We start from the raw sequence: 25,205 nt of genomic DNA, 5'->3' as shown, positions 1-25,205 counted from the left end.
CTGCATTGGGTCTTCGTTGATGTACGCAGGCTTTAGCTGTGGTGAGCGGGGGCTACTCTTCGTTGCGGTGTACGGGCTTCTCATTGTGGTGGCTTCTCTTGTTGCGGAGCACGGGCTCTAGGCACGCGGGCTTCAGTAGTTGTGGCTCGCGGGCTCTAGAGTGCAGGCTCAGTAGTTGTGGCACACGGGCTTAGTTGCTCTGTGGCATATGGGCTTGAACCTGGGTCCCTTGCATTAGCAGGTGAATTCTTAACCATTTCGCCACCAGGGAAGTTCCGGTCATTGGGTTTTAAGTCACTGCTTTCTTATCTCCCATAAAAAATTCAGTTACTTTTCTTTATAGATTTTCTTTTCCTTCTCATTGTTTTATTCTTATTTAAATTGGGTAAACCCAAAGGGTGGACATTTTGTCACATTAAGTTCCTGGATAATAAGTAAGTCCTAGAGCCCCCTGTATCCTATAAATTTTAGTGTGAGGCCAAAACAAATGATAACTTATAAATACCAAAAAAGTCCTTTTATATCTCAGTTAAAGTAGAAGGACTGAAAAATTAGCAGCTGTGCCATTTAAGATGCTTTTAAATGCTTTTTTCCACAGATCTTCAGCAAATCACCCAGATTTTCTGTGTCTCAGTTTCTTTATCCATGAAATGGGGCCAGCAATACCTTTCTCCATTTGACCTTGGGAGAATATTGTGCAAATCAACTGATAATATGTGTGGAGCTGCCTTTATTTATTTAGAAAAGGGTGCTATATAGACCAATTTATTACTATTTTATTTTTGTCACTGTTGGTGTGCATGTAAATTAAGTATAAATAAAAGGTGATAAATTATGGGGGTGGAGATAAGTCACAAGATTGATACTATTTCTTCTTTGAAGAAGGTCAGCCCATATACACACTACTATATATAAAATAGATAACTAATAAGAACCTACTGTGTAGCACAGGGAATGCTACTTAATACTCTGTAATGACCTATATGGAAAAGAATCTAAAAAAAAGTGGATATGTGTATACGTATAACTGATTCACTATGCTGTACAGCAGAAACGAACACAACATTGTAAATCAACTATACTCCAATAAAACTTTTTTTAAAATTTAAAAATTTTTTTAATAAACATAAAATGCAAAAAAAAGAAAAACAAAGTATTTGAAAATGCTTTAAATACATAATAAATAGAAAAGTTATAAACAAAACAAAAAAGCAGAAGAGGAAGGTCAGCCGTTTCCCTCTGATCTACGTGGGCTTCCTTGGAACCTTCATGGTCCTTCAAGTGCTTTCTCATCTACGCTGATGAATTCTAAAATCTGACCTGGCAAAAATCTCCAGTATCTCTTTAGTGGATTAACTAGTAAAAATGGATACAATGCAGGATCTGATATGTTGCTCCCTGTTTTGTACTTTTTCATGCAGTGGAGATAGCATCCTCCTCTTTCCTTTGAGCAAGGAGAATTTGATTTACTAATATAACAGGTGAGGTTTTTGAGGAAAGATGAGAAAGTTTTGTTTTGTTGTTTTCCTTCTATGAGTGGAATGAGTTTGCCGAGGAAAAGAAGATGGATAGACGCCTTGGTGCTGGATATTGTTTAGTTTGTAGTGGTTTTAGCCCTTTATGATGCCAAAAAGCCATTCAAAGTCCTAAAGGCAGCTGCAGAACTTCACTAACCTACTGGTCAGCCTTGGGTGATGGTGATAATGACAGGTACCCTACCCTTCAGGATTCCATGACTTCTGCATGCTCCCGTCCACCTCCTGCCGCTGGAGGCCAAGACCGAAGGATGCTCCTGGCTCGCTCAGCCCGAGGAAGGGAAGAGAGAAAAAAAGCAGGAGAGGAGGGAGGAACAAGAACACTTTGCCTTTGGCTCAAGTGAGATTGAAGCAGAACTTGTGTCCCACTGGCCCTCCTGCCTTCTCCTTGGGGCAAGATGTAGAAGTGGGGAGGGGCATGCAGACCCCCTGTTGGGGTAGACTGCCTCTGCACAGCTGGGCAGTCCTCCCAGAGGCCACAAGAGGTGCTTGCGTTGAAAAGGGCACCTTTGCCCACCAAACTCTCACCCCATGTGCATATTGAAGCCCTGTTCCGGGGGACCTGTTGACTTTATTATGTAGCCATTCCTAGGTAAGCCCTTCCTTGTCACCCTTGGAATTTTGCAGCTGCCTTGCAGCTGGGCTTCCGTGCTCTTCTGCTTCTCAAGCGCTCTCTCTCACCCTTCCCCTCAAGTCCCACGAGTCTGAGATCCCTCTTGCTATAGAGCCATGGAGCCCTCATTCTTACAGCTCATGCCACCTTGGACCACTATTGTGTCCCCCCTCTCCTGTCACCTGGCTCCGCCCTCCTCAGCCTTCAGGTCTCAGCTGCGGTGTCACAGTGTCACATCCTCAGTGAGGCCTTCCCTGGTCCTCCCCTGCCCCCAGCTTCCATCACATGTCTCTTTTATAACCCTGTGAGGCTCTGCCTGCTTCTTCTATATTACTTGTTCAGATGTCTGCCTTTCTCTCCCTTCTCTAAGACCCACTTAGACAGAAATCCTCTCTGTTTTGCCTGGTGTGTTCTAAGTACTCAGTTCCCTGCCTGACACGTACTGCAAACTCAATACGTAATTTTTTAATGAACAAGAGTGTGTTTTGGAAATGGATGAACTTCTTTCTATATTCACGCTTGAGACAAAGAGTCATTCATTTGTCAGGTCAAGAACCATTGATTGATGGCCTGTTATGTGCCAGCCACTGGGGGAACAAATATGAATAAGGCGTTTTCCCTACTTCTGCCAGTGGTTTCTGAGTGGACTTGGCTACCACCCCACCTGGAGTAATTGGAAGTGTGTGGAGGTGCTTTTTGTTGTTGATGTCATAATGACTGGGGACACCACTGGCGTGTAGTGAGCAGAGCCCAAGGTCACTAAACATTTTCCAGTGCGTGGGGTACACTCCTGCACAAGGAGGGACCATCCGCCTCCACTCACCTGTAGGCACTCCTCAGAAAACTGACAGTCTGGGGACTTCCTTGGTGGTCCAGTCGTTAAGAATCCGCCTTCCAATGCAGGGGATGCAGGTTCGATCTCTGGTCGGGGAACTAAGATCCCACGTGACACGGGGCAACAAAGCCTGCGTGCCGCAACTACTCAGCCTGCGTGCCACAACTACTGAGCCTGCGTGCCGCAACTACTGAGCCTGCGTGCCACAACTACTGAGCCTGCGTGCCAAAACAAAATACCCCGCGTGCCGCCACTAAGACCCGACACAGCAAAATAAATAAATATTTTAAAAAATCAGTGAAAGCCTTCTTTGACTTACTGATTAATTGGCTATATGGAATTTACAATAAAGAGTATTGTATATTAAAGAAAGAAGTTGACAGTCTAGCAGTGAAAAGTGGACCAAAGGGGGCACCTTTGCCCCTTTTGAGGCGATGAGAGACTTCTGTAGCAACTCAAGGCCCACTGGAGGCATCAGCATTCCACCTTGGGGTTGATATAGGGGGAATTGTTTTTGTCATGTGCCAAAGAAAGCCTTCAGCCCTACTAAGCAGCCTGTGATTTAAAGGAAATGATAAGGCCAAAAATTAAAGTGCCAAAAGATATATAGCTTATGGTGAAAATGACTATTTCTTATTTTTATGATAAATATCCAAAAAAAAAAAGGTAGGTGTAAATGATAGGAAATGTCATTCCAGTTCCTTCTCGATGGGCTTTGAGTCCATTACGGCTCTTGGTGAGTATGTGAATACCATTATAGAGTGATTGTTGCATCTCTAGTCTGCCTTTTGGTAGAAAACATCAAGAGGGAAGAATGTTTCCCCACCAGTCCTCTGAGAGGAAGAGCAGGCTGTGGGGTTGAACTAGACCAAGGTTCCTCAGTCTCCACACCACTGACATTTGGGGCAGGAGAGTTCTTTGTCGTGGAGGCTGCCCTGGGCACTGTAGGATGTTTACCAGCATCCCTCTACCCACTAGACGCCACTAGCATCCCCGAGGTGTGACAACCAAAAATGCGTTTGTAGACAGGGTTGCAAAATTGCCCCTGATTGAGAGCCACCGAACCAGACCTTGTTTTCGTCCCCCTCAAGCCCTGTGTCAGACGTGGCCTGGCAGAATTTAGCCACACTGGCTCTTCAGCTATGGAGAGAGGAGAGTTTTAAAAATATCCACAGGCATTCGATGGACTCTGTCTTTTTGATGGGCAGAGGGGACCCCTGGAAGCCGCTGCGATAGAACTGCTTATCTCTTTCTAGAGACAGGGGTTAGCATTTTGTGCTGTCTTCTTAGCACTGTGCTCTTCTTCCTGCGGATTGCTCAGAGGAGAACCTACGGGAGCCTCGGGGATAATGACAATTTCTCTTTTACGTCTGCAGCAGAACTCCCAGGAGTATGAGCCGTGCTGTCACCTGAAGCATCTTTTTAAGCCTCCAGAGAGAGCTGCAGGAAATTACAGTGTATTGCAGGGAACTCTGATGCTGTAGAGGAAAAAAAAAATCCTCTTCTTAAATTAAAAAAAAAAAAAAGAAAAAGAAAAGGCAAGATAATTTTGAAGACAGCTTGATTTATCTCCCTTTCCACAGGAAATTTTAGACCAGCTTCAAGGGTGTGTGTCTGGGATCTGGTTTGTGCCACGTGGCTTGTCCATTTTCAGAAAGATGCCGCAATTGGGTGGCTCTTTTCTCCACTGCTCCACGCCTGGGTTCAGTTGCCACCCACTGTCGGCCCCTGGTGTGAAGAACTTACTTTTCCTTCCCTCTAAAAGCTATCTCTGCCTAGAGCTTTGAACTTCTCCTGCTGCAGGAGAAGAAAGCTGTTTGGATAAGAAGAAGCGTCCATGTTTATATTGGTGGGAAGAAAATGTCTTTTCTTATCTTGCATCTAGCTTGGAGCATCTCCTGCTTCTCCGGGTCCTCAAGAAAGGCTGGCTGTGTGATGGAGAAGAGCTAGCTCTAAAGAATTTTTTGGGGAACTTGAAGAAAGTGAAAGAACTGCTCCTTCAAAAACAAGTCAACTTTAACCTCCAACACACAGAAAGGGATAGGAAAACAGATGTAGATAATTAGTTGAAATTTTTTTTAAAACACATTTTACGAATACTGTTTTACCTAGGTACCAAAAAAATGAAACAATTCCTGATTTTGGTGGTGGTGATCATTGTTTTCTTTGGGCGCTCACTTTTTGCCAGCCATATACTGAACAATTTATACAGCATATTTTACTTAATCTTTCCCCAGTTGCTATGTAGTAGATTCTGATATTATCCCTGTTTTATAGATGAGTACACTGAGGCTTTGTGGCTTTAAGGAGCTTTTACAAAGTGCCACAGGTCTTTTTAAAAAAAAAAATAAGTAAATGTATTTATTTATTTATTTATTTTAAGGAGCAGGGAGTTAAGTCTCTTAGGACACTTAGCACCTAATGCCCATGCCCTGCAATAGCGCTTCTCCATCTTTAGAGTCAGAATCCCCCAGAAGCCAAGTGAAACCTCAGATCCCTGACCGCACCCTGATTCTGGAGGGGGCCCAAGAACTTGTATCTCTAACAAGTTCCCAGGTGATGTTGATGCTGCCAGTTCAGGGACTACACTTTGAGGACCCCTGTTCTGCCACATCCAATTTTTCTAGAAAATAGTGTAAGCACTGACTTTGAAAACCTTGAATGCAAACCACTGAAGTTGGAATTGACCACTGACATTAGGCCTATGCACAGATAATAGCCATGGTGTTTCTAGAGCATCTCTTGTGAGAGAATAGTGTCATGAGACGGAGATAAATGACCTGTCGTAGGTTTTATTCGGTATTCCCTTGGCTGCCGATTTCCGAGAACACGGTCTCACTGCATCATTAAAAAGAATAGTAAATGTACCACCATCATCCACTCATACTCGTAAGCCAGTTTTGAAGTTCGGTAGTTTTCCATTAGGATGACATTTCATTTTCAAAGTGTACTTGGTTCATTGTCTTTTGACTCAGTGGGACCTAGTATTTTCTGATTCTGTGTAAACACTGTGACCATTATCTTGGAAAATATCAGAGTGCTAATACTAAGGAACACATGGAGCAGATTTACTGTGAAGAAAGGTTTGCAAATCTTGGATCGGGTCTTTTGTCCTATTAACTAATTCAACAAAAAAACTCTTAGGCAATTTCATTAGTAATAAAAGAAGTAAAAAGTAAGAAAAGAAACATCTTTTAAGAGTTTCCCAATTATGGTCACTTTGAAAACAGTAGGCGCTTTGAGGACAGATTTTTGTGTTCTCTTTTCACCGGGTGACTTTCACCTGAATTAAGATTCCAAAGGCACATTTGAAACCTGAAATAAAGCTGATTTACTTGTCGATAATCTCTTCTGAAGCCTTCTGAGCTAGTTCGGGAGAAAAGCTTTGGCACTTTTACCTTTCTGCCACTTAATAGCACAGATAACAGCCTAGGTGTGAAACTGCCAGTAAAATACAGATGATTGTCCTACAGATGGATTCAGGAAGAAACAACATCCTGAAATTTGCTGCAGTACTTTTGCTGTGAGCAATGTTTTACAATTATTTGGGACCGAAATCTACACATATTCCAAAGGAAAATAGAGCCTGGTGGCATGTGGGACTCCTTGGGCTCTGTTTTGCACATGCCTTTGGCAATATCAGTTCCTGGGGGAGAACTTTAAAAAAACAAAACATTAATTATTTGGTGACTGTGAGTGGTGGAACACCTTCCTTTGGTTTTGAGTCGAGAATAAACTATCTGTGCAGGTTTGTGCTAGCAGCTGCTGCTACACATGTCCAGAAGCTGAATTTTCCAGAACCGAACCAAGGAATCTCTTGTGAGCTTCTGTTTCCCAGCAGATACTAACTGGAAGCTATTTGCCAGAGACCAAGAACGCTCTTTGTGTTTCTCATGAACTGACTGCTGCGTTGGAATTAGCACAGTGTGCGGGGTGTGCGATCCTGCTTTCCGGCTGGCAACAGTAGGCAGGTTGTCATTTTCTCTGAGACCCTCAAGTTAGGAGCGAAGGCAGGTTCTGCAGTCACGCACACGCTGTTGCTCAGAGACTGTTATCTTCACCTCTTGGTGAAGCACAAGGAAACACTCAGGGCTGTACCCCCCGAGTGGGGTCCAAAGGGCTGCTTCGGAGGATTTTTTTTTTTCCTCCTGTATCTGTGGCTGCCCAGAGATATTTATCATGTGAACAGAGGCCAAGCAAAGACCCTGTAGTGTAAAGTAAGGTGCTTCCCAAAGCGGATTCGGAGATTGGGGCTGGTGTGTGTGTGCGCGCGCGCGTGTGTGGTGTGTGCAGGACGTGCAAGCCCAGTGCGCTGAAATGCAGCGCTCTCGTCTGCCTGCAAAGAGTTGCTCCACTCCCCCCGCTGCCCAGCGCACTCGGGGAGCGCCAGGGGGAGTCCTCGCCGGCCCGGGCTTCCAGCGACCCGGGAGCGCCGAGGGCTCGCCTGGCGGAGCTTAGCGCAGCTCGCTCGGCGCCGCCAGCGAGAGGGCGGGGTGGACACTGGGCTTCTGTGTGCCCGCCGCAGCCGTTGGTTGGCGGGCGCCCAATCTCGGGGCATGCCGCCGGAGCCAGGCCAGCACGCACCGTGAAAGACCAGTTTGGGGGAAGGCTTGACCCCCGGCGGTCCACAGAAGCCGGCGTCGGGAGCCCAGGCGGTGGGGCCGCTGCGATCGGGCTCGCAGCGCTGCAGCTGCGGGAGCCGCCGGCACCCCACCCCCTGCCTGGGTTCAGAGGGACTGAGGAGGCATGGCCTCGGTGTTCATGTGCGGAGTGGAGGACCTGCTCTTCAGCGGCAGCCGCTTCGTGTGGAACTTGACCGTGTCCACGCTGCGGAGATGGTACACAGAGAGGCTGCGGGCTTGCCACCAGGTGCTGCGGACGTGGTGCGGACTGCGGGACGTGTACCAGGTGAGCCGGGGACCGCGGCGCCTGAGGGCCCTAGCGGGATGCCTGGCGCTCGTGGGAAGCCGGTTGGTTCCACCTGTATGATTTCATTGTCCCTCTCCTTCCACCGCTCTCTTTTTCAACTCCTATCGGGCTGCTCGCCTCTTGGGTCAAAAGCTCAGCAGCTGTGGGTAACCGTTGCCTGACAGAGCTTGTGAATTTTCCCCATCGGGCATGGGGGCACTTGTGAATTAGCCCCTGGCTTTGCAGACATCTATTAGCGAGTGATGGTGTATCTTAGCAGCAGAGCGTCTGCAGGGAGCAACTCTTGACATTCACATGATTCCTTCTTTTTCATTTCATTGGGGTGAAGGTAGGCATTTCACGGAGCAAGGATTTCACACCAGTTTATGGTCAGAAGGGTCTGAATGGATTTGCATTCTTCCCTTTGATTTTATTTCAGCTTTCCTTCGGGCAGCCCCAACTTGCAAGGCAGAGCCAGGAAAAGCTGATTGTGTCTACTTGGCTTTTGGAAGGAAGGACAGCAAATTGTGAACACTTTGCAGGAGGATGACGGGCTGGGGAAGGGAGGGGTGGCCTGGCTGAGCGTTGGAATGCTTACGTTTGGATTTACTCCCTGTGGTATAACACAGCCTCTTTATTTCTCTGCTAGGTCCCATCCTGCAGGCAAAAAATGCAGCAACTTTGCTCAGTCTCTCTGGGGCTACAGCTTCCCTTCATATTTTTTAAACAGTCGTTTGTGGATTTAAAGGTCCTGTGCTTTGGTTGTTAATATTTTTCAGGTTTAAAAAATAATCTACATTGCCTTTAGGAAGATTACACCCGGTGTTTACTATAGAATATAGTGGCACGTTTTCTTTCCTGTGATGTAGAATTAGCTTTGTTGCAGTTCTTGGATTCTCCCTACTCTGACCACATTCTCCATATGGCTATGATTCATATCGCATTGTATTGAGTCCTATATGTGATCAAGCTTCTGGTGTTGATAAGCCATTGTCTTCCATCAGTCAGGCAAAATGAAAAGACCGGCACCTGCGGTTAAACTGTGGGCATTTAAAAAATCAGCGTCCCCTTGTCATCCCTGACATCCGTATCATCCTTGTTAAAATGTGAGGAACATTATACTTTGTGCTTTCCCGACTCCTGCTTTGGATAACATGTCTGAGATGTCTTGCGTTTTGAAAGAATCCAAAAGCCAGGTGGAGAACCGGGGCAGCATGTGGTGGTTTGAGAGGATTATGGAGCTGTGGATATAGCCCATCTGGCCACATTACCCAGATCACCTAGCTTTTTGGAGCCAGAGGTGTGTCTGCCTCAGCCTTTTTCTTTTTTGGGAAATCATTGTTCAGTTTGGTCTGTAGGAGAAGTGGCCCTGATACACTTTTGTTTTCACTTTTTAACATTTGAGAAACTTTCAAAAGGAGAGCACAAGCACTGTGGCCAACCATTCAGCCTTCATGCCGCTCTCCCCAAAGGCTCAGGGGACTTATGGCTTACCTCTTCTACTGGTAGTGACCAATTCAAAAATGACGCTTCCAGAAACCTGAGACCCCACGAGATCTTTACAAGGTTGATCAATAATTATTTTTAAGCAGAACAGCAACTTGAAGGACTAACCTACTGAACGACAGGTTTTCTCTTCCGTAAAATGGATAGTGGCTGAGCCAGTACTCTCTCATAATGATAAGAGGGAACATCTAAAACAACCATGGCCATTTTATGAGTATTGAGTCTTAAGCAGAAAATGATCTCCAAGGTTTGTGTCTTTGGAGAAAACTTGAAAATATTTTAAAACTTGAGAGAACTCTAGATTTTTAAATTGTACAACATAGTTGTTAGCAAAGAAATACCGTTTCCTTTAATGCCTTTCAAATTTCAACAAGAAGGTACTAACGTAAATTGTATAGAACAGAATGGCAGTAAAATAAAGTGGTTAATACCTTATACTCCAAGTTAAATAGACAGAGGATAGGATAAATCCTACCTCTGCCTGTGTATGATCATGGATGAGTTACTTAATTTTACTGTGCTTTAGTTTCATTGTTTATAAAATGAGAAATACAATAGTACTAACCACAGAGGTTGATATTAAAATTAATTGACAGTACCAAGAGCTTAGGAAACATTCAGTAAATGTTATCTGCTCTATCAGTTGGGGTATTTTTATTGTAATAGGAAAATGAACTCAAATTAACCTACAGAATAAAAAGTAGGGACTTTGGATGCAACTGAAAAATCTAGCAGTAGGATCAGGGCACTATAGTTGTTCCCCATGATTCTGTCAATCCTGTCTTGTTCATGTATCTTCAGCTGGTTTCTTTCCTCATGATAGCAGACAGCTAAAGCAGTTCTGGGGCTTAGACCCATGTATCAACCCATATAGAAAGAAAGAGAATGTTTCAAAGGCACCAACTCTCAAAAAAAATTCCCCGGTTTGCCCTCTGATGGGTCAGTTTAGGGTATGTGCCCACCGGCAATGCCATGCACTGATTGGCACAGGGAATGGGATTGTAATTCATGCATTCTCAAAGGGAATGATATGGCCCCCAACAGGCAAAAATCATTTCGTAAGGATGGGAGGGGGGGCAAAAAAAAATCTTAAGTCTTTATGTACAAAGCACAGGTATACATAAACAGATCTACAGTGTACTTATGGCGTTAGAATTTTGGGGGGAGTGAGGTGGCTAGCAAACAAAAAAATATCTTCAGAGGCTCCTTAAGGGAGTGATAACGAATACAAAGGTTGAGAGACCCTGAATTACATTGATTGGCTTAGGCCAGTGCAGACCCATTTCTGAAGCCTGGCAGTGAGGTTGGCCCCGCCCAGACCACATGGCTGCCAGGCAATGGGGGGAGGGATGCAGTGTCCACTGTATCTGCATTATTAGAATCTCAGATAATGAGATTCTTATGCTGTTTAAATAAAATGATTATTTTTCAAGATAAGTACAAAGATTGATGCACAAATACATTTGTAAGTATTTCGCAACAGTAATTTATTTGAGTTAGGGGGTTAGGGGGCCCATCATTAGAATACCAGCATTGCTATCCCATAATTATGAATTCTAAAACAGAGAGGAATGTTCCATTATACTGCTCAAGTTTCTGGCATGTGAATTGGAAACACCACAGGGTTACATATTTTATTGAACCCAATTTTTTATCATCTTGATGATAAAAAGGTGTCAATTTCTTGCTTCTAGTCTGAATAGTCTTGTTTGTAAAAAAAAAACCCAGGATTCAATCACTCTAGAGAGAAAGGGTGGGGTGGGAGATATCCATTACACGAAATACCTGACAGTCCCCGGGGGTGTTTTGTTTATTCATATACTATAAGTGAAATAAGATCTCTGCCTATTCATAAGGAACTTGACAACCACATTATTGCCTCGCCGGCACGGCCGGGAAGACATAAGTTCTTTGGAATTGAACACTTCCTCCATTTCTAGATATTGGAGAGGCAAGAGACTTAATTTGCCAGAAACCATGAATAATTAAGATACTAGCTATAAGGCATTTCTGTAGTCATGTGACTAAATAAAAAGCAGACTGAGGCTGCCTTCTAACAAAGACTCACTTGATGAGTGAAGGTTTGAATGTGGTTGGAGTAGCAGACATGGGACATTCACCTTCCACTTAGGGCTGAATATTAAAAGCTGATATATCTCTCCTGCTTTTATCTTGCCCGGATGGGTTGCGTTATCACAATTAAATAGATTTAACAAACAGTTGAGGTGGAAAATGATGGAAGAATGTTGTTGAAAAAGGATCAACACCCTTTGCTTTCTATCAAGTGTGACACGGTCGAATGAAGCCCTCAGTTTGTTACTTGGAATTAAGTTTTCCCTTCATCTCCAACGTCTCAAAGGTAGAATTTCTTGCAAACCCTGAATGGAGTAATCGCCCCCAGTAGGGGCAACTTGAACAGAATCTAGGGTACTTAAGGGACCATAAGAGGCTGGGTCAGTTCCACTGCACAGGTAGCTGGCAGTGAGGGGTGGCGTGCCGGGCAGATCACAGCAGAGGCTGTTTGCTCAAAATTGAGCAGATCTGACCTTGAGCAAATTGCTTTTTCTCTCTGAACCCCATTCCCTCCTGGGTAAGAGGGGAGAACTGTAGTCCTGGCATTATGGGTAGTGTAAAAAATTCATGAGATTGTGTGTATAATACTGAGTGCTCTGCGTGGCACAAGCGAGTACTCAGTAAATGTTAGCTCTTGGATATGCAAAGGGCTTAACACCAGACCCATAGAAGGTACTCGATAAAGGGTAGCTTAGGGTTTTACTGTTGTTTTTATAAGTGAGACTAGTTCTGTGGAAACTGAATTTCCATCTTTGCACGTAAAGATGTTCCGTGAGAGAGACTGTGGAATCTCCCACAGCAGTGGATGTAGGGTGGACCTTGGGTATCTGAGCTTGTGTTCTACGCAGTAAACCCACGATTTTTTTAAGGCCCATACAAAAAATCTAGGAGGTCACAGGAGCTAGCAGTAGGGTCTCTAAGGAGATAATCTCTTTATATTCCAAGACTCTGATGATTCATAAATTGGTAACACCTGAACTTTTCATCCCACTGCATTGGTTATGAAAGACCAAGTCCCCCAAATGGCAATCCTTTATTGAGCCTTCAGTGACCTGTGTACATTTCAAACCGTATATCCTTTGCTTGCCCCCGCCCTCCACTCTCCACAGCCTCCTGAATTATACAGACTAGAAGGGAGGCTGACAAGTTATTGGGTTCGCCATAAAGTTTGTTTGGGTTTTTCGGCCAACCCAATACAATGCACAGGAGAAAACTGGCCTACCTCCTGGTTTTGTAAATAAAGTTTTATTGGCATGCAGCCCTGCTCATTCATTTACACGTTGTCCATGGCTGCTTTCAAACTACAATGGCAGAATTGAGTAGTTGTCACTCAGCTACTTAGAGTTGAATAGTTGATACAAAGACTGTATTGGCCACACAGCCGAAAATATTTACTATCGGGCTCTTTACAGAGAAAGTTTGCCAATCTCCAGACTAGACAAAAACAATATGTTGGGCAGAGAATGCTAGAAGAAGGAAAGTTTAGAATTCAGTCATGGAAAAATAGAACTTGAAGGAATATGGAAGAATTTTCTCTTAAAAAACCCAGTCACTAGGAAATTAATAAACAAATATTCAGGATCAGTGTTAAGTTTACCTTTACTAGGTCCTGCATTGTAGAACATGATTGGAGTTATAGATCGATTGATTCATTTGTCCGTTTATTCATACATAAAATAATTATCAGGTGCTTACCGTGTCCCAGTTGTTATGCCAAGGTGTTAGCAACACAAAGTCAAATAGATTATTTCCTGCCCTCAAGGAATCTGTTGTCAAGTAGGGAGACAGTTAAGAAAATAACCTCTGTGCAAGGGCTTTACCTGGGTCCTCTAGGTGCACAGTGAAGGGAGTTTCCGTCAGACAGGAGTGAAGCAAAAGGGGAGGGCGTGGAAGCCAAGGAAGCTTCCTACAGGGGTGATTCTCAGGCAGAAGTCGGAAGGACAAGTAAGAGTTAGATAGACTAAGAAAGGCAGACGTGCATTTCAGGCATGAGGAAACAAGGCTCTGGTCGGTGGGGGTGCGTGTTATAAAGAGTTTTTTAAGGCTGATGAGGAAAGAAAGAGACAGACGGAGTCAAAGTCATAGACAGACAGGCAGATTTATTTATTTTTTTTTTGCGGTACGTGGGCCCCTCACTGTTGTGGCCTCTCCCGTCGTGGAGCACAGGCTCCGGACGCGCAAGCTCAGCGGCCATGGCTCACGGGCCCAGCTGCTCTGCGGCATGTGGGATCTTCCCGGACCGGGGCACGAACCCGTGTCCCCTGCTTCGGCAGGTGGACTCCCAACCACTGCGCCACCAGGAAAGCCCAGACAGGCAGATTTTAATTGAGAATAACATTCAACTTGAATGATCTTTTATTTTAAGATTAGGATTTGATGTTTTTCTTCAGAACTTTGGGGGTGGGGGACAGGTTAAGTTAGAACTGTCCCTGGTAATGGTGAAGCTGATAGATTTGGAAGAGGGTGGCATAGTGGAGGCAGGACAGGGGAGGAAGTTAGGAGGCCTGTGGTGATGTCAGTGTGTTACTCAGGATAGGATAGATTTTACTGCGGCAGCAAACAGCCCCAGGATCCTAACGGGTTAAAGAAATAAAGGTTTATTTTTGGTTTACACTACCTGTCCATTCACAGGTTGGCTGGAAGCTCTGCTCATCACTGTCACTCAGGCTCACAGAATGTTCCGGAACATTGCCAGTTGCCATGATAGAGAGTGAAGAGCTTTTCAGGGCTTTGCATTGGCAATGCAATGCTTGGCCTCTAAGTAGCTCACGTCACTTGTCTCAAGACATTGGTCAGAGCTGGTCATGTCACTCACTCAACCACAGGGGGCAGGAAAAGCAGTCCTTCCATGGAACAGCGTGAATGCTGGTGCAGATCTGGTTCCTTAGGAAGCAGACTCTGAAACAGAGATTAACAAGCAGGAAGTTTACTGGAGAGTGCTCTGAGGATCAACAGTGTAGAAGGGAATAGAAAGAAGTAGGACTGAGCAGAGGGAGAGATTGGGTGACAGTTCAGGCTCAACAAAGACCTCAGCTGACCTCACAGGTAGCCCTGAAGCTGAGAGTTGTCCGCAGTTGGAAGGAGAGGGCTGGATTTCCCCCCAACCTTCATCAAGCCTCATTAGAGATGGGCTGCCCTTGTATAAGCGGTGTGACCTTGAAGTAGGCAGCTCTCTTTAAGGAACAGCAGTTCCCAGAGGGGCTAAGAGCTCAGAAAAATCCAGACAGCTGATGCAATAAGTCTGGGCAGCTCATCACACTGCATCTTCTACAAATGTCTGCCCAACAGGTATTCACATCAAAGCCTGGACTGCAGCAGGGCCAGCGGGAAGGAAATAGAGTAAGGATTGCATTGATGTGAAGGATGTAGGATCTAGGTTTAAAACATGGCCTGACAATCAGGGCGGTCTCCCAGCTAGATCCTACATTCTGTTGAAGGAGTTGGGCAACCACAGAGTCAGTTCATAGTAGCAACACATACAGAAAGAAGCAAAGACTTGGTTGATAAATGACATATGAGTCCACTTATCACTGAGGAAATTCATCTTCTACATTTTCAGGTAACCAAAGACTAGGATTTTATGGCAGGAAATTGGGATGCTCAGATACCGCAAAGTGAGAAAGAAAACTGTCTTAATGTTTGAGTCCATCACTTGGCATCAATAAATTTCTAAAAGACTGTATGATTTAAGATCAACAGATCAGTCTCAGGATCTCTAAAAAGCATTTTTGAACCTTTGTTGTACAGCTTGGAAAACACCAAGTTAAGGATAGACTCTCCTGCCTTGTCAAGTTGGTGTTTGTTTTCCTCCTTCTGTCTTTTCTTGGTGGAGCTGCAGCGTGAAATAACTTCCTGTTCGTCCCCTACTTACGTTTGTTCTGAATGTTATATTTGTGATGTCCAATTTGGTTGTTATGGAAAAGTGTGAATGATCAAATGGGATAAAAAATTGAAATTAATATCCATAAGTAATTACATACATGTGTGTGTATACGTACATACAGAAAAGATAAAAATTCTGGCATCCTTGAAATAAAGTTTTGCCATGAAAGAGCTGGTAACTATGGTAAATTAAACAGTACCGTTTTCCCCTAATGTCCTGATCATTTTTAGTTTCTTGAATTTTGTGTTTGGGCAAAGCGCATTGCTTAAATAACTATTTTCTCCTTAACTAGGGCTTTTATACAGTCTTAGTGTCTTGACTTGACTAATAGCTGCTAATTATTAAGTAACTGCTTTGTGCTGTGCCTTGTGCTTGGCACTTTACGTGTATTATCTTTTTTTAAGAAAGATATCATTTGGGGAAGATTTCAATATACAAAAACATAAAGGATAATATAGGTAAAAACCCATGCACCCACCACTCAGTTTTAAGGCATCTCAACATTTTGCCATGTTTGCTCCAGATACTTTTTTTGTATATAATAAAATTTTACAGAATCAGTTGAAACCACCTTTATACCTTTCCTTTCTCCCTAAAAATAGTCTTGTTCTGAAATTCGTGTTTTTCATTCCCAGGCATATTTTCATCATTTTGCCACATGTGTTTGTATCTATAAACAATATATATTATTTTCGTGTCTGTAAAATTTATTTAAGGATGTGTCATTCTGCTACCTTATTTTTCTCTCAATAGGCTTTTGGAATTTATCTCTAAAGTCATTTTAACCCTCATATTCCATTGCATTAAACATACCAATCTCTTGTTGATGGGCATTTAGGTTGCTTACAAATTTTCAGTGTCCCAAGATACTACACTGAAATTTTTGTATTGTCTCTTTGTGCTTGTGAGCAAGAGCTTCTCTAGGGCAGCGGTCCCCAACCTTTCTGGCACCAGGGACCGGTTTCATGGAAGACAATTTTTCCATGGACCGGGGCAGGGTGGATCGTTTCGGGATGACTCAAGCCCATTACATTTATTGTGCACTTTATTTCTATTACTATTACATTGTAATATATAATGAAATAATTATACAACTCACCGTAATGCAGAATCAGTGGGAGCCCTGAGCTTGTGTTCACTCACCACTCATTGATAGGGTTTTGATATGAGTCTGCGAGCAATTGATTTATTACGGTCTCTGTGCAGTCAAACCTCTCTGCTAATGATAACCTGTATTTGCAGCCGCTCCCCAGCTCTAGCATCACTGGCTCAGCTCCACCTCAGATCATCAGGCATTAGATTCTCATAAGGAGTACGCAACCTACATCCCTGGCATGCGCAGTTCGCAGTAGGGTTCACGGTCCTACGAGAATCTAATGCCCATGCTGATCTGACAGGAGGCGGAGCTCAGGTGGTAACGCGAGCGATGGGGAGCAGCTGTAAATACAGATGAAGCTTCTTGCTCACCCGCCACTCACCTCCTGCTGTGCGGCCCGGTTCCTAACAGGCCACGGACTGGTAGCAGTCCCGGGGGTTGAGGACCCCTGCTCTAGGGTATATACGAAAAGGGAGACTTGCTAGGTTTTTAGCTTTATTAGATGTTGTGCCTTATTTCTGTCCTTATAATAACACTTCAAAATGATATCATAAATCCCACTTTATTGGTTTTATATACTTATTAGCTAATAAAACATGATGCTGGAATTTGAACAGAGCTCTAGCTGACTCCAGTGCTTAGCCTCTTGCCACTGACTTGCTGCTTTATTTATTAGAGAGATACATAAAGATAGTATCTCATTTATTTACTTATTTGCTCAATCAACATTGGGTGAAAACATAGCTGAGTGCTTAAAAATGAAGTCTATAAACTTCCTGAATTCAAATCCTAACTCACCTTTCGTTAGCCATGTGAGTTCTCTGAGATTTTTCTCATTAAATTTTTTTTGCCATAAAATAGTTAATTATGGACCTCCCTTAAAGAGTTATGCTTCTGGGATTGTTATAAAAATCAAGTGCACTAATATTTAAAAGCACTGAAAACAGTGTTAGATATATGTGTGGATGCTTGGATGGATGGGTGGATGGACAAAGGTGTGGATGGATGGACAGATGGGCAGATGGTTGGATGGATAGATTAATGGGTGGATTGATGGTTGGATGGATGGATGAATCCCTCATGAATAATTATCTTCATCTGTGCAGTGCTCTACCACTTACGCATATGCATAACCTTTGGAGCTTCTAAAATCTGCAGAAGCCTTGTCTCCTCCTTCCTCCCCTCCCCTCTGGATTAAGAACTATAGTCTAATGTAGCAAGCAGGAAAGGGGCCCACTGACCACGGCACAGAGACGTTGCGCTCACATGGTTTCATGGCACAGCATTTTATCAGGAGACCCTGGCATGCTAATGCTGTTGTCTTTTTGGTTTATTCTACGAAAGCAAAGATTCTCACAACTGTTTAGTTGTTTTATTTCTGTCTCTCCAACAGAAAGCCATTAAACTTTCTCCCTCTCTACCCTGAGCCCCACTCCTTAAGAGCCCTAGACTCTCATGCATAAAGGCCCTGGGTCCCCACTGACTGCTGTCTTTCTCATCTGTATAAGCTTTCTTCTGATATGACTCTTGAATTTGCAACGGCCAAGGAGACCCTGTTATTATAGGCATCGTGCTACCCTTGGGTAGTGTAGCCAGCAAATATTTTTACAGGAATTAGTCAGTCTCATTAAACTTTGATTAGATGCTTATTAGCTAAGAAAGAAAAGAGCCTTGACAAAATAGGGCAATAGAATGGGCTTTAGTCAGTTGGACCTGGGTAACAAATCAAGGCTTCATCACTTACCAGCTGTGTGACCTTGAGCCACGCTACTTAATTGCTCTGAGCTTGTTTCTTATACAAAAGATAAAATAAGATCTACATTTTAAGTTTGGTGTAAAAGTTAGAAATGACATGGATTGAGAAAAGGTAACCATTTGGATCCCTTCACAGAGTTGATCCTAAGCCTAAAGTTGTCATGCTAGTTGTGATAAGTGCAAACTGTGACCAGGAATTAAGCCCAAACACCCACATTTACTAGCTGTGTGACGTGGGCAAGTTACATGATCTCTTGATGCCTCCTTTTCTCACATATGTGATGGGGATGGTAATAGTGCCTGCCGCTCAGGGTTGTTGAGAGGACAACACAAGATCATGTAATAAAGGTCTCGCTAGGGTGCCTGGCTCACAGTCAGCGGTTAAGAAGTGTCATTTCTACTTAATGAACATTTTCTATGTTGTCAAACAGTGCGAAGCATTTTTTTCGGCCGTGCTGCACGGCTTGCGGGATCTTAGTTCCCTGACCAGGGATCGAACCCGGCCCCTTAGCAGTGAAAGCGCTGCATCCTAACCACTGAATTCCCTATTCCCTAAGCATTTCATTTTCACCATTTCACTTAGTTCTCCTAACAACGACATGAAATAGGTACTATGAAACCCATGTGGCAGATGTGGAAATTGTTTAGCGCTGTCAAGTCACTTAGCCGAGTGCAAAGAGGGGGAGCTCAGATCTGTGTAAATCCAAGTTCCATTCCCTCAGCCGTTGCATGGAATGGGCTTAGTCTGCAAACCATTCAGCCTCTTCCTTTTCTACATTTGCTTTCATGGAGTCCTTCCTAGGACTTTCCCAGTCTCTAATCTCTGCCTCTACCAAAACCTGTAGCCAGAGCAGGTATTAATAAACTCACTGAGACTGAATAACTAGAGCAGATATTAATAAACTCATTGAGACTGAATAACTAGTGCCATTTTCCCTCTATAGTCTATTCCCAACCCAGCCTCCAGAGCGATTTTGTTAAAAATAAGTCAGATCGTGTCATTGTCCCGTTCAGAACCCTCTAATGACTTCCCAACTCAGAAAAAGCCAGTCTCACCGAACCTACAAGACCCTGTGTAATTGGCATCCCCTTCTCTGCGTTCCTCCACCACCTACCCACAGCAAACATGCTCAACTTCTGATCTTTTTTTTTTGCGGTACGCGGGCCTCTCACTGCTGTGGCCTCTCCCGTTGCAGAACACAGGCTCCGGACGCGCAGGCTCAGCGGCCATGGCTCACGGGCCCAGCCGCTCTGCGGCATGTGGGATCTTCCCGGACCGGGGCACGAACCCGTGTCCCCTGCATCGGCAGGCGGACTCTCAACCACTGAGCCACCAGGGAAGCCCTCTGGTCTTTTTATTATTAATAGTATTAGTATTAGCATTATATTCACTGTATTTATTTATTTGGTTACTGTGGTGCAGTTGACATGTAACATTATATTGGTTTCAAATGTACAGCATAATGATTCGATATTTGTATATATTGTGCAATGATCACAACATGTCTAGTTAACATCCATCACCTCACGTCGTTACAAATATTCTTTTCTTGTGATGAGAGCTTTTAAGATGTACTCTCTTAGCAACTTTCAAATATACAATACAGTATTATTAACTATAGTTGCCATGTGCTACATTACATCCCCGTGACTTATTTATTTTATAACAGGAAGTTTGTACCTTTTGATCCCCTTCACCCATTTCTCCCACCCTCCAACCCCACCCTGGCAACCACTAATCTGTTCTTGTGTCTGTGAGCTGCGTCAACCTCTGGTCTCAACTTCCAACTTTCTTTTTCTCTCTAAGTGTCCTCCAGCAGCGCTGACCTCTTTACTGTTCCTTCAACCCCGCCAAGCACATTCCAAGCTCAGAGCCTTTGCCCTTGGCGTTTTCTCTGCCTATAACTTTGTCACCCAGAGGTTCCTGTGGCGTGCTTCCCCCCCTCACTGCCTGCAGGTCCTTCTTCAGATACCATCCAAACAGAGAGGCCACCGCTGACTGCTCTCGTATCCTGCTTTATTCTTCGCTGTAACCCCATCACCACCTGACGTTAGGAATTTATTTGCTTATGTGCTTATTGTGTTTCCCCGACCAGAAGGTTAGCTGAAGGCATGCAGAAACTTTGCTTTGTTCACTGTGGTATCCTCAGTGCCGGAACCTAATACTCCTTTGGAAATAGTTCTTGACCAAATGAACAAAGGGATCTGCTTTACATTTTAAGACGCTCGCTCTAGCCACTGTGAAGGGACTGGTGCTTTGGAAGGGGTAAGAGCAGTTAGGCTGTTTCTCGTGACCAGTTGTGGGACGATGGGAGACCTGGGCTGGAGTGGTGGCCACATATGCTGTAGGAAGACACGAAGAATTTGGAGGAGGGGGAAGCAGCAGGAAGGAGACTGTGTCCAAGGAGAATGTTTACAGTCTATGTAGTTTTGGAAACATCCAGGACAAAGCCATGTGTGCTGAAGTGTATGTGTGTATTCTTTTTCATTAGGGAAAATAGCCACAAGCCAGTGTACGTTGACTGAGACTACATTCGTCTGTGTTCTCTGACAGCCATTTCATTAAGGAAGTAGCATTGCAGAGAGCAGAACAGATTATTTCCTCCAGTTCCTGTAAAACGGGCTCAGTCAGGGACCCCAGCTTCTGTGTACAGCCATCTGCAGGTCCCTGCCCGTGCCCAGCCCAGGGTGGGGAAGTTGGCAGTTTCTGTAGTTCTTGTTAGCTCTTACTGTCAAGTGATCACTGTTTCCTGTGCCCATCCCTGTGGTTAAGGTCTGGAAGGTGCCCTCTTTGGCCTGACTGATGCTGACAGATGTTTCAGACCTCTGGCTTTCTCTTCGTGGCACTCTGTGGATGTCGATTTTCATTCTGACCCTGTCTCAGGTCATTCCCATCCCCTGGAGCTAAGGATGGAAGGACCCTTTGGATTTGCCTGCATTCTTGGGGGAAAATATTTTTTTTCTCTCTGGTCTTCATTAGTGTTTAATTAAAAGCTTGCTTTCCCTAAGTCTTTGGCTGTGTCCAGGCTTTTTAAAATTCTGCAAGCACAGACAATATAAAGAGAGTTTGACCCTTTGAGTTACAAGAGCTGGTTATTGTGTCTAATTATCAACCTCAAATGATGACAAAATCAGAATCTTCTAGAACAAAAAGGAATACGAGGCATTTTTCAAATATTTCCTGAAGACAAAGTACATTTACTTTCAATAAATAGTCCAATGCCAGTTTTTCAGTGAAATTAATGTTTAAGTTTGAAACAGTTTGGTTCAGGATATGAAGAATCCTAAGCATCCGCTCATAGTATTTAGATTTTGGGGTTTTTTCCTTCCTTAAGATTTTTATATATTAATATTTCTAGGTATTGATGCCAGATATAGTTCTAGCCGAGCTCATAAGATTTTTGCTCTCAAATTCTTTTTGGAAATGAGATTTTTTTAGTGAATGTGTTTTTCCTTTAATAAACTTCAGAAGCCAACTCTGAGTTTCAAAAAAATTTTTTTGAGATATCAGTGCCAGAGTCTGAACGGTGCCATTGATTCACCACCAAGTTGCATCAGTTTAATTTTTTTTTCAGGCTCAAACATTACATTAGGTTACAAATATAGCAAAAGTTTGCCACACCTTTATGCTGTATATTGTGTGTTATAAGTACATCAAATTTAATTATATCCTTTTCTTTTTTTCCTCCCTTTTTTTTTTTGGTGTATTTTCTCTGAGCTAAATGGGTCACATTTAAATGTATAAATAAGTTACATATAGACATATATATGTGTGTGCATATATATGTATATATGAGAATGTATAAATATGCATACATATATGTGCATGTGTGTCTATGTATGTATGTGTATATATGTATATCACTGTATCTGAAGTTTTTCCAGAAAATAATACGATTAGCCAACATATTTACCAAACATCGCTTTTTTCCCCCAATCTTCAACATCACTTCTAAAGTTATATTATGACCCTGAAGTAATTAGCCAGTACCAATAATATGTTAGGTTCTGTAGTAGATTGTATTTTTCAGGTTACTATCAATTTTGATGAAGTTCAGCAAATGAAAGCTTGGTCAACAACTTCATCTGTTACCCTTAGTTTTAAAAAAGAAGAAACTAGAAAACCAGAGACCTGGTCATGTGTAGAAGCTCCTGGTCACCTCCTGGCTCGGCTCAGCTCACTGGTCTGTGAAATGGGGCCATGGCATGGGCTGTCACACTGGAGGGTACTGGGTGTTAAGTAGACAGCAGTAGAGCAAATTACTCAAAATGGAGCTCTTGCCCCCTCCTCTTCCCCAGCAACTACGTCCAAAAAGGAGGACGAGGCGGCTGGTTAAGGAATTGAGGGACCTGTGAGGAAAAAGATGGAGGGAGCAGCCTGGGAAACAGCTGCCTTCCTCAGCCCAAGCAGCTTCATTCATTATTTACAAATATTAATGCCATCGGTCTGTTTTTCTTTTTTTTCTTTTTTTTTTTTTTTGCCGTACGCGGGCCCCGCACTGTTGTGGCCTCTCCCGTTGTGGAGCACAGGCTCCAGATGCGCAGGCTCAGCGGCCATGGCTCACGGGCCCAGCCACTCAGCAGCACGTGGGATCTTCCCGGACCGGGGCACGAACCCGCACCCCCTGCATCGGCAGGCGGACTCTCAACCACTGCGCCACCAGGGAAGCCCGGTCTGTTTTAATGGAACTTGTAATGAGATGAACAGCTTTGTCTACTTTCTTTTGTGTGATTTGCACATAATCTTTGGGAGCTAAGGATGTTGGAGCCAGATGGATATGAACTCTAATCCTGTGTGCCTCATCCCTCACTGGTTGTGTGACCCAGCGCGCGATGCCTCATTCCTTTGAGCCTCGTTTTCTCAGCTATGAAATGGGAACATAATATTGCATCATACTGCTGCCAGGTTTAAGTGAAACGATGCCCTGTGACTTCTCAGAATGATGTCTGGGACATGACAAGAATTCGATACACTGTAGTTTAAGGAAAAGGCCCTGGTTACTAAAATAGGCCAAAAAAGAAAAGGAAAAATCTTAGAAATGGGAGGCTCACTTCCTCTCGCGTCTACAGGAAGTTACGTAAAATAAGGATAAGAGAAGAGATGGACATTTTGAAGCAGAAGAATTAAATTATAACCTGGTAAATTGTTACAACCTTTCCGTAGGACAGTTTAGTTGTATCCAATCAAAATGTAAGATATGTGCCCTCGTTGACCAGACATTTCCATTTTCAGGAAGTCATCTTAAGGACACGATGGTATATGTGTAAGGATTTTCACAGCAGCATAATTTGAAATAGCAAGCCAGTGAAGACATGAATAAGAGAATGATTAATTAAATGATAGTGCCTCCAAAGCATGGGATTCTATGACATCAGTAGGAAAAGTGAAGTAGACCTATACATCACAGCCCCCCCAGAATTGTCATTGACCGATTTTGGGGTAAAAATAAACACAAAAGACAGAACAATATACAGGATGTGTGTGTGTGTATATATGTGTGTGTATGTCTATAGAGACAAAAAGGCACAAATAAATGCAAGAAGTGCGTGTATATGTTCCTGTACATGGGAGAACAGCATTGGAAATACATATACCAAGCCATTAATAATGTTTACCCCTGGGATATGTAAGTGGACAAAGAGAAAGGTTTCTACTTCTTTTACTTTAAAATTCTGAATTTAAGTCGTTTATGGCAAGGATATACGTAACTTTTATAATTTTGTAAAACTTCCTATTCAAAACATTTGATCTGGGGCTTCCCTGGTGGTGCAGTGGTTAAGAATCTGCCTGCCAATGCAGGGGACACAGGTTCAAGCCCTGGTCCAGGAAGTTCCCACATGCCGCAGAGCAGCTAAGCCCATGCACCACAACTACTGAGCCTGCGTGCCACAACTCCTGAAGCCCACATGCCTAGAGCCCGTGCTCCGCAACAAGAGAAGCCACCACAATGAGAAGCCCGTGCACTGCAATGAAGAGTAGCCCTCACTCACCGCAACAAGAGAAAGCCCGTGCGCAGCAATGAAGACCCAATGCAGCCAAAAATAAATAAATAAATAAATTTATTTAAAACAAAAACATTTGATCCAGGCTGTTGTGTAGAGTATTTCTGGAGAACAGGGATCTGTCCAATGTAACCTTGTGTCCCAGCACCCGGCATGTAGCAGTGTCTCTCCACGTGTTTATCTAGTGTGTCTATTTAATAATGACCATTAGTTATTATTGATGTGATTACTATTAAATAAAAATATTTGTGTTCCTTGGAGAGCCATAGAGTTTTTTATCATTAAAATAACATAAGTCCATAAATTTAATTGTTATAGAAATGCATGGCTTAAAAGTGAGTCTTTTATCAACGGTATATATTCACCGAATACTTTCTAAACATATAGTGACTTACATATTACATTAATATAAATTTTTACGGAGGTGAAATCATTCTATACATCTTAGTTTGAAATGTATTTACTTACACATCTTAGATGGTGATCTATCTCTGTTTTTCATAACTGCTGTGTATTCAGTGGTATGAATGTATCAATTAATTTTGGTAATCCCCTATTAATAGACATTTAAGTTGTTTCCAAAATTTTACTAAGACAAATGTTACCATGAACATCCTCATATGCAAAACATTTGTGGGAGAATTTCTGTAAGATACATACCTCATTTGGAAGGAATTTGGATTTCCAAAAAGGTTGTACCAATTTCTGATGCCATTGAGTGAACAAGAATCCTTCTTTTCCATACCATGGCCAACAACTTTTGATTTATACCATGGTGCTAGCAAAAAATTTATATTTTATATCTGTTTTCATTTTATCTCCTTAGTTAGTGGAGCTGTCTGCTTTTCATAACCTTCTTAAGGGCCCTGATGCTTGGAACACTGGAACTGTACTTGCCTGAGAGCATCAGGAAAAGCATATTTTGCATTTCATCACAGTATAAATTAGTTTGCATGCTTTAGAGCACATTTTAGTCTCTTAGAAAATGTTTGTCCTCT

General features: G+C 43.2%; 1 protein-coding gene across 8 annotated transcripts in view; it reads left to right on the top strand.

The window, feature by feature from the left end:
• Window positions 1–25,205, top strand: part of FRMD4B (FERM domain containing 4B) — a 335,623-nt gene that overhangs the window by 144,418 nt on the left and 166,000 nt on the right. Inside the window, exon 1 of one of the 8 annotated variants that reach the window (XM_079933820.1) lies at window positions 7,323–7,891. The exons of the other annotated variants lie outside the window; for them this stretch is intronic. Coding sequence (XP_079789946.1) covers window positions 7,730–7,891 — 162 coding nt within the window. The 5' untranslated portion in view covers window positions 7,323–7,729. Of the gene's footprint in view, window positions 1–7,322; window positions 7,892–25,205 lie in introns of those variants that run through there. 8 annotated transcript variants of the gene reach the window in all.

This window comes from Stenella coeruleoalba, assembly GCF_951394435.1.
Source record: "Stenella coeruleoalba genome assembly, chromosome: 10".
Taxonomy (NCBI): Eukaryota; Metazoa; Chordata; class Mammalia; order Artiodactyla; family Delphinidae; genus Stenella; species Stenella coeruleoalba.
Note: the sequence above shows the minus strand (reverse complement) of the source record. Positions and strands in the feature narration are given on the sequence as shown.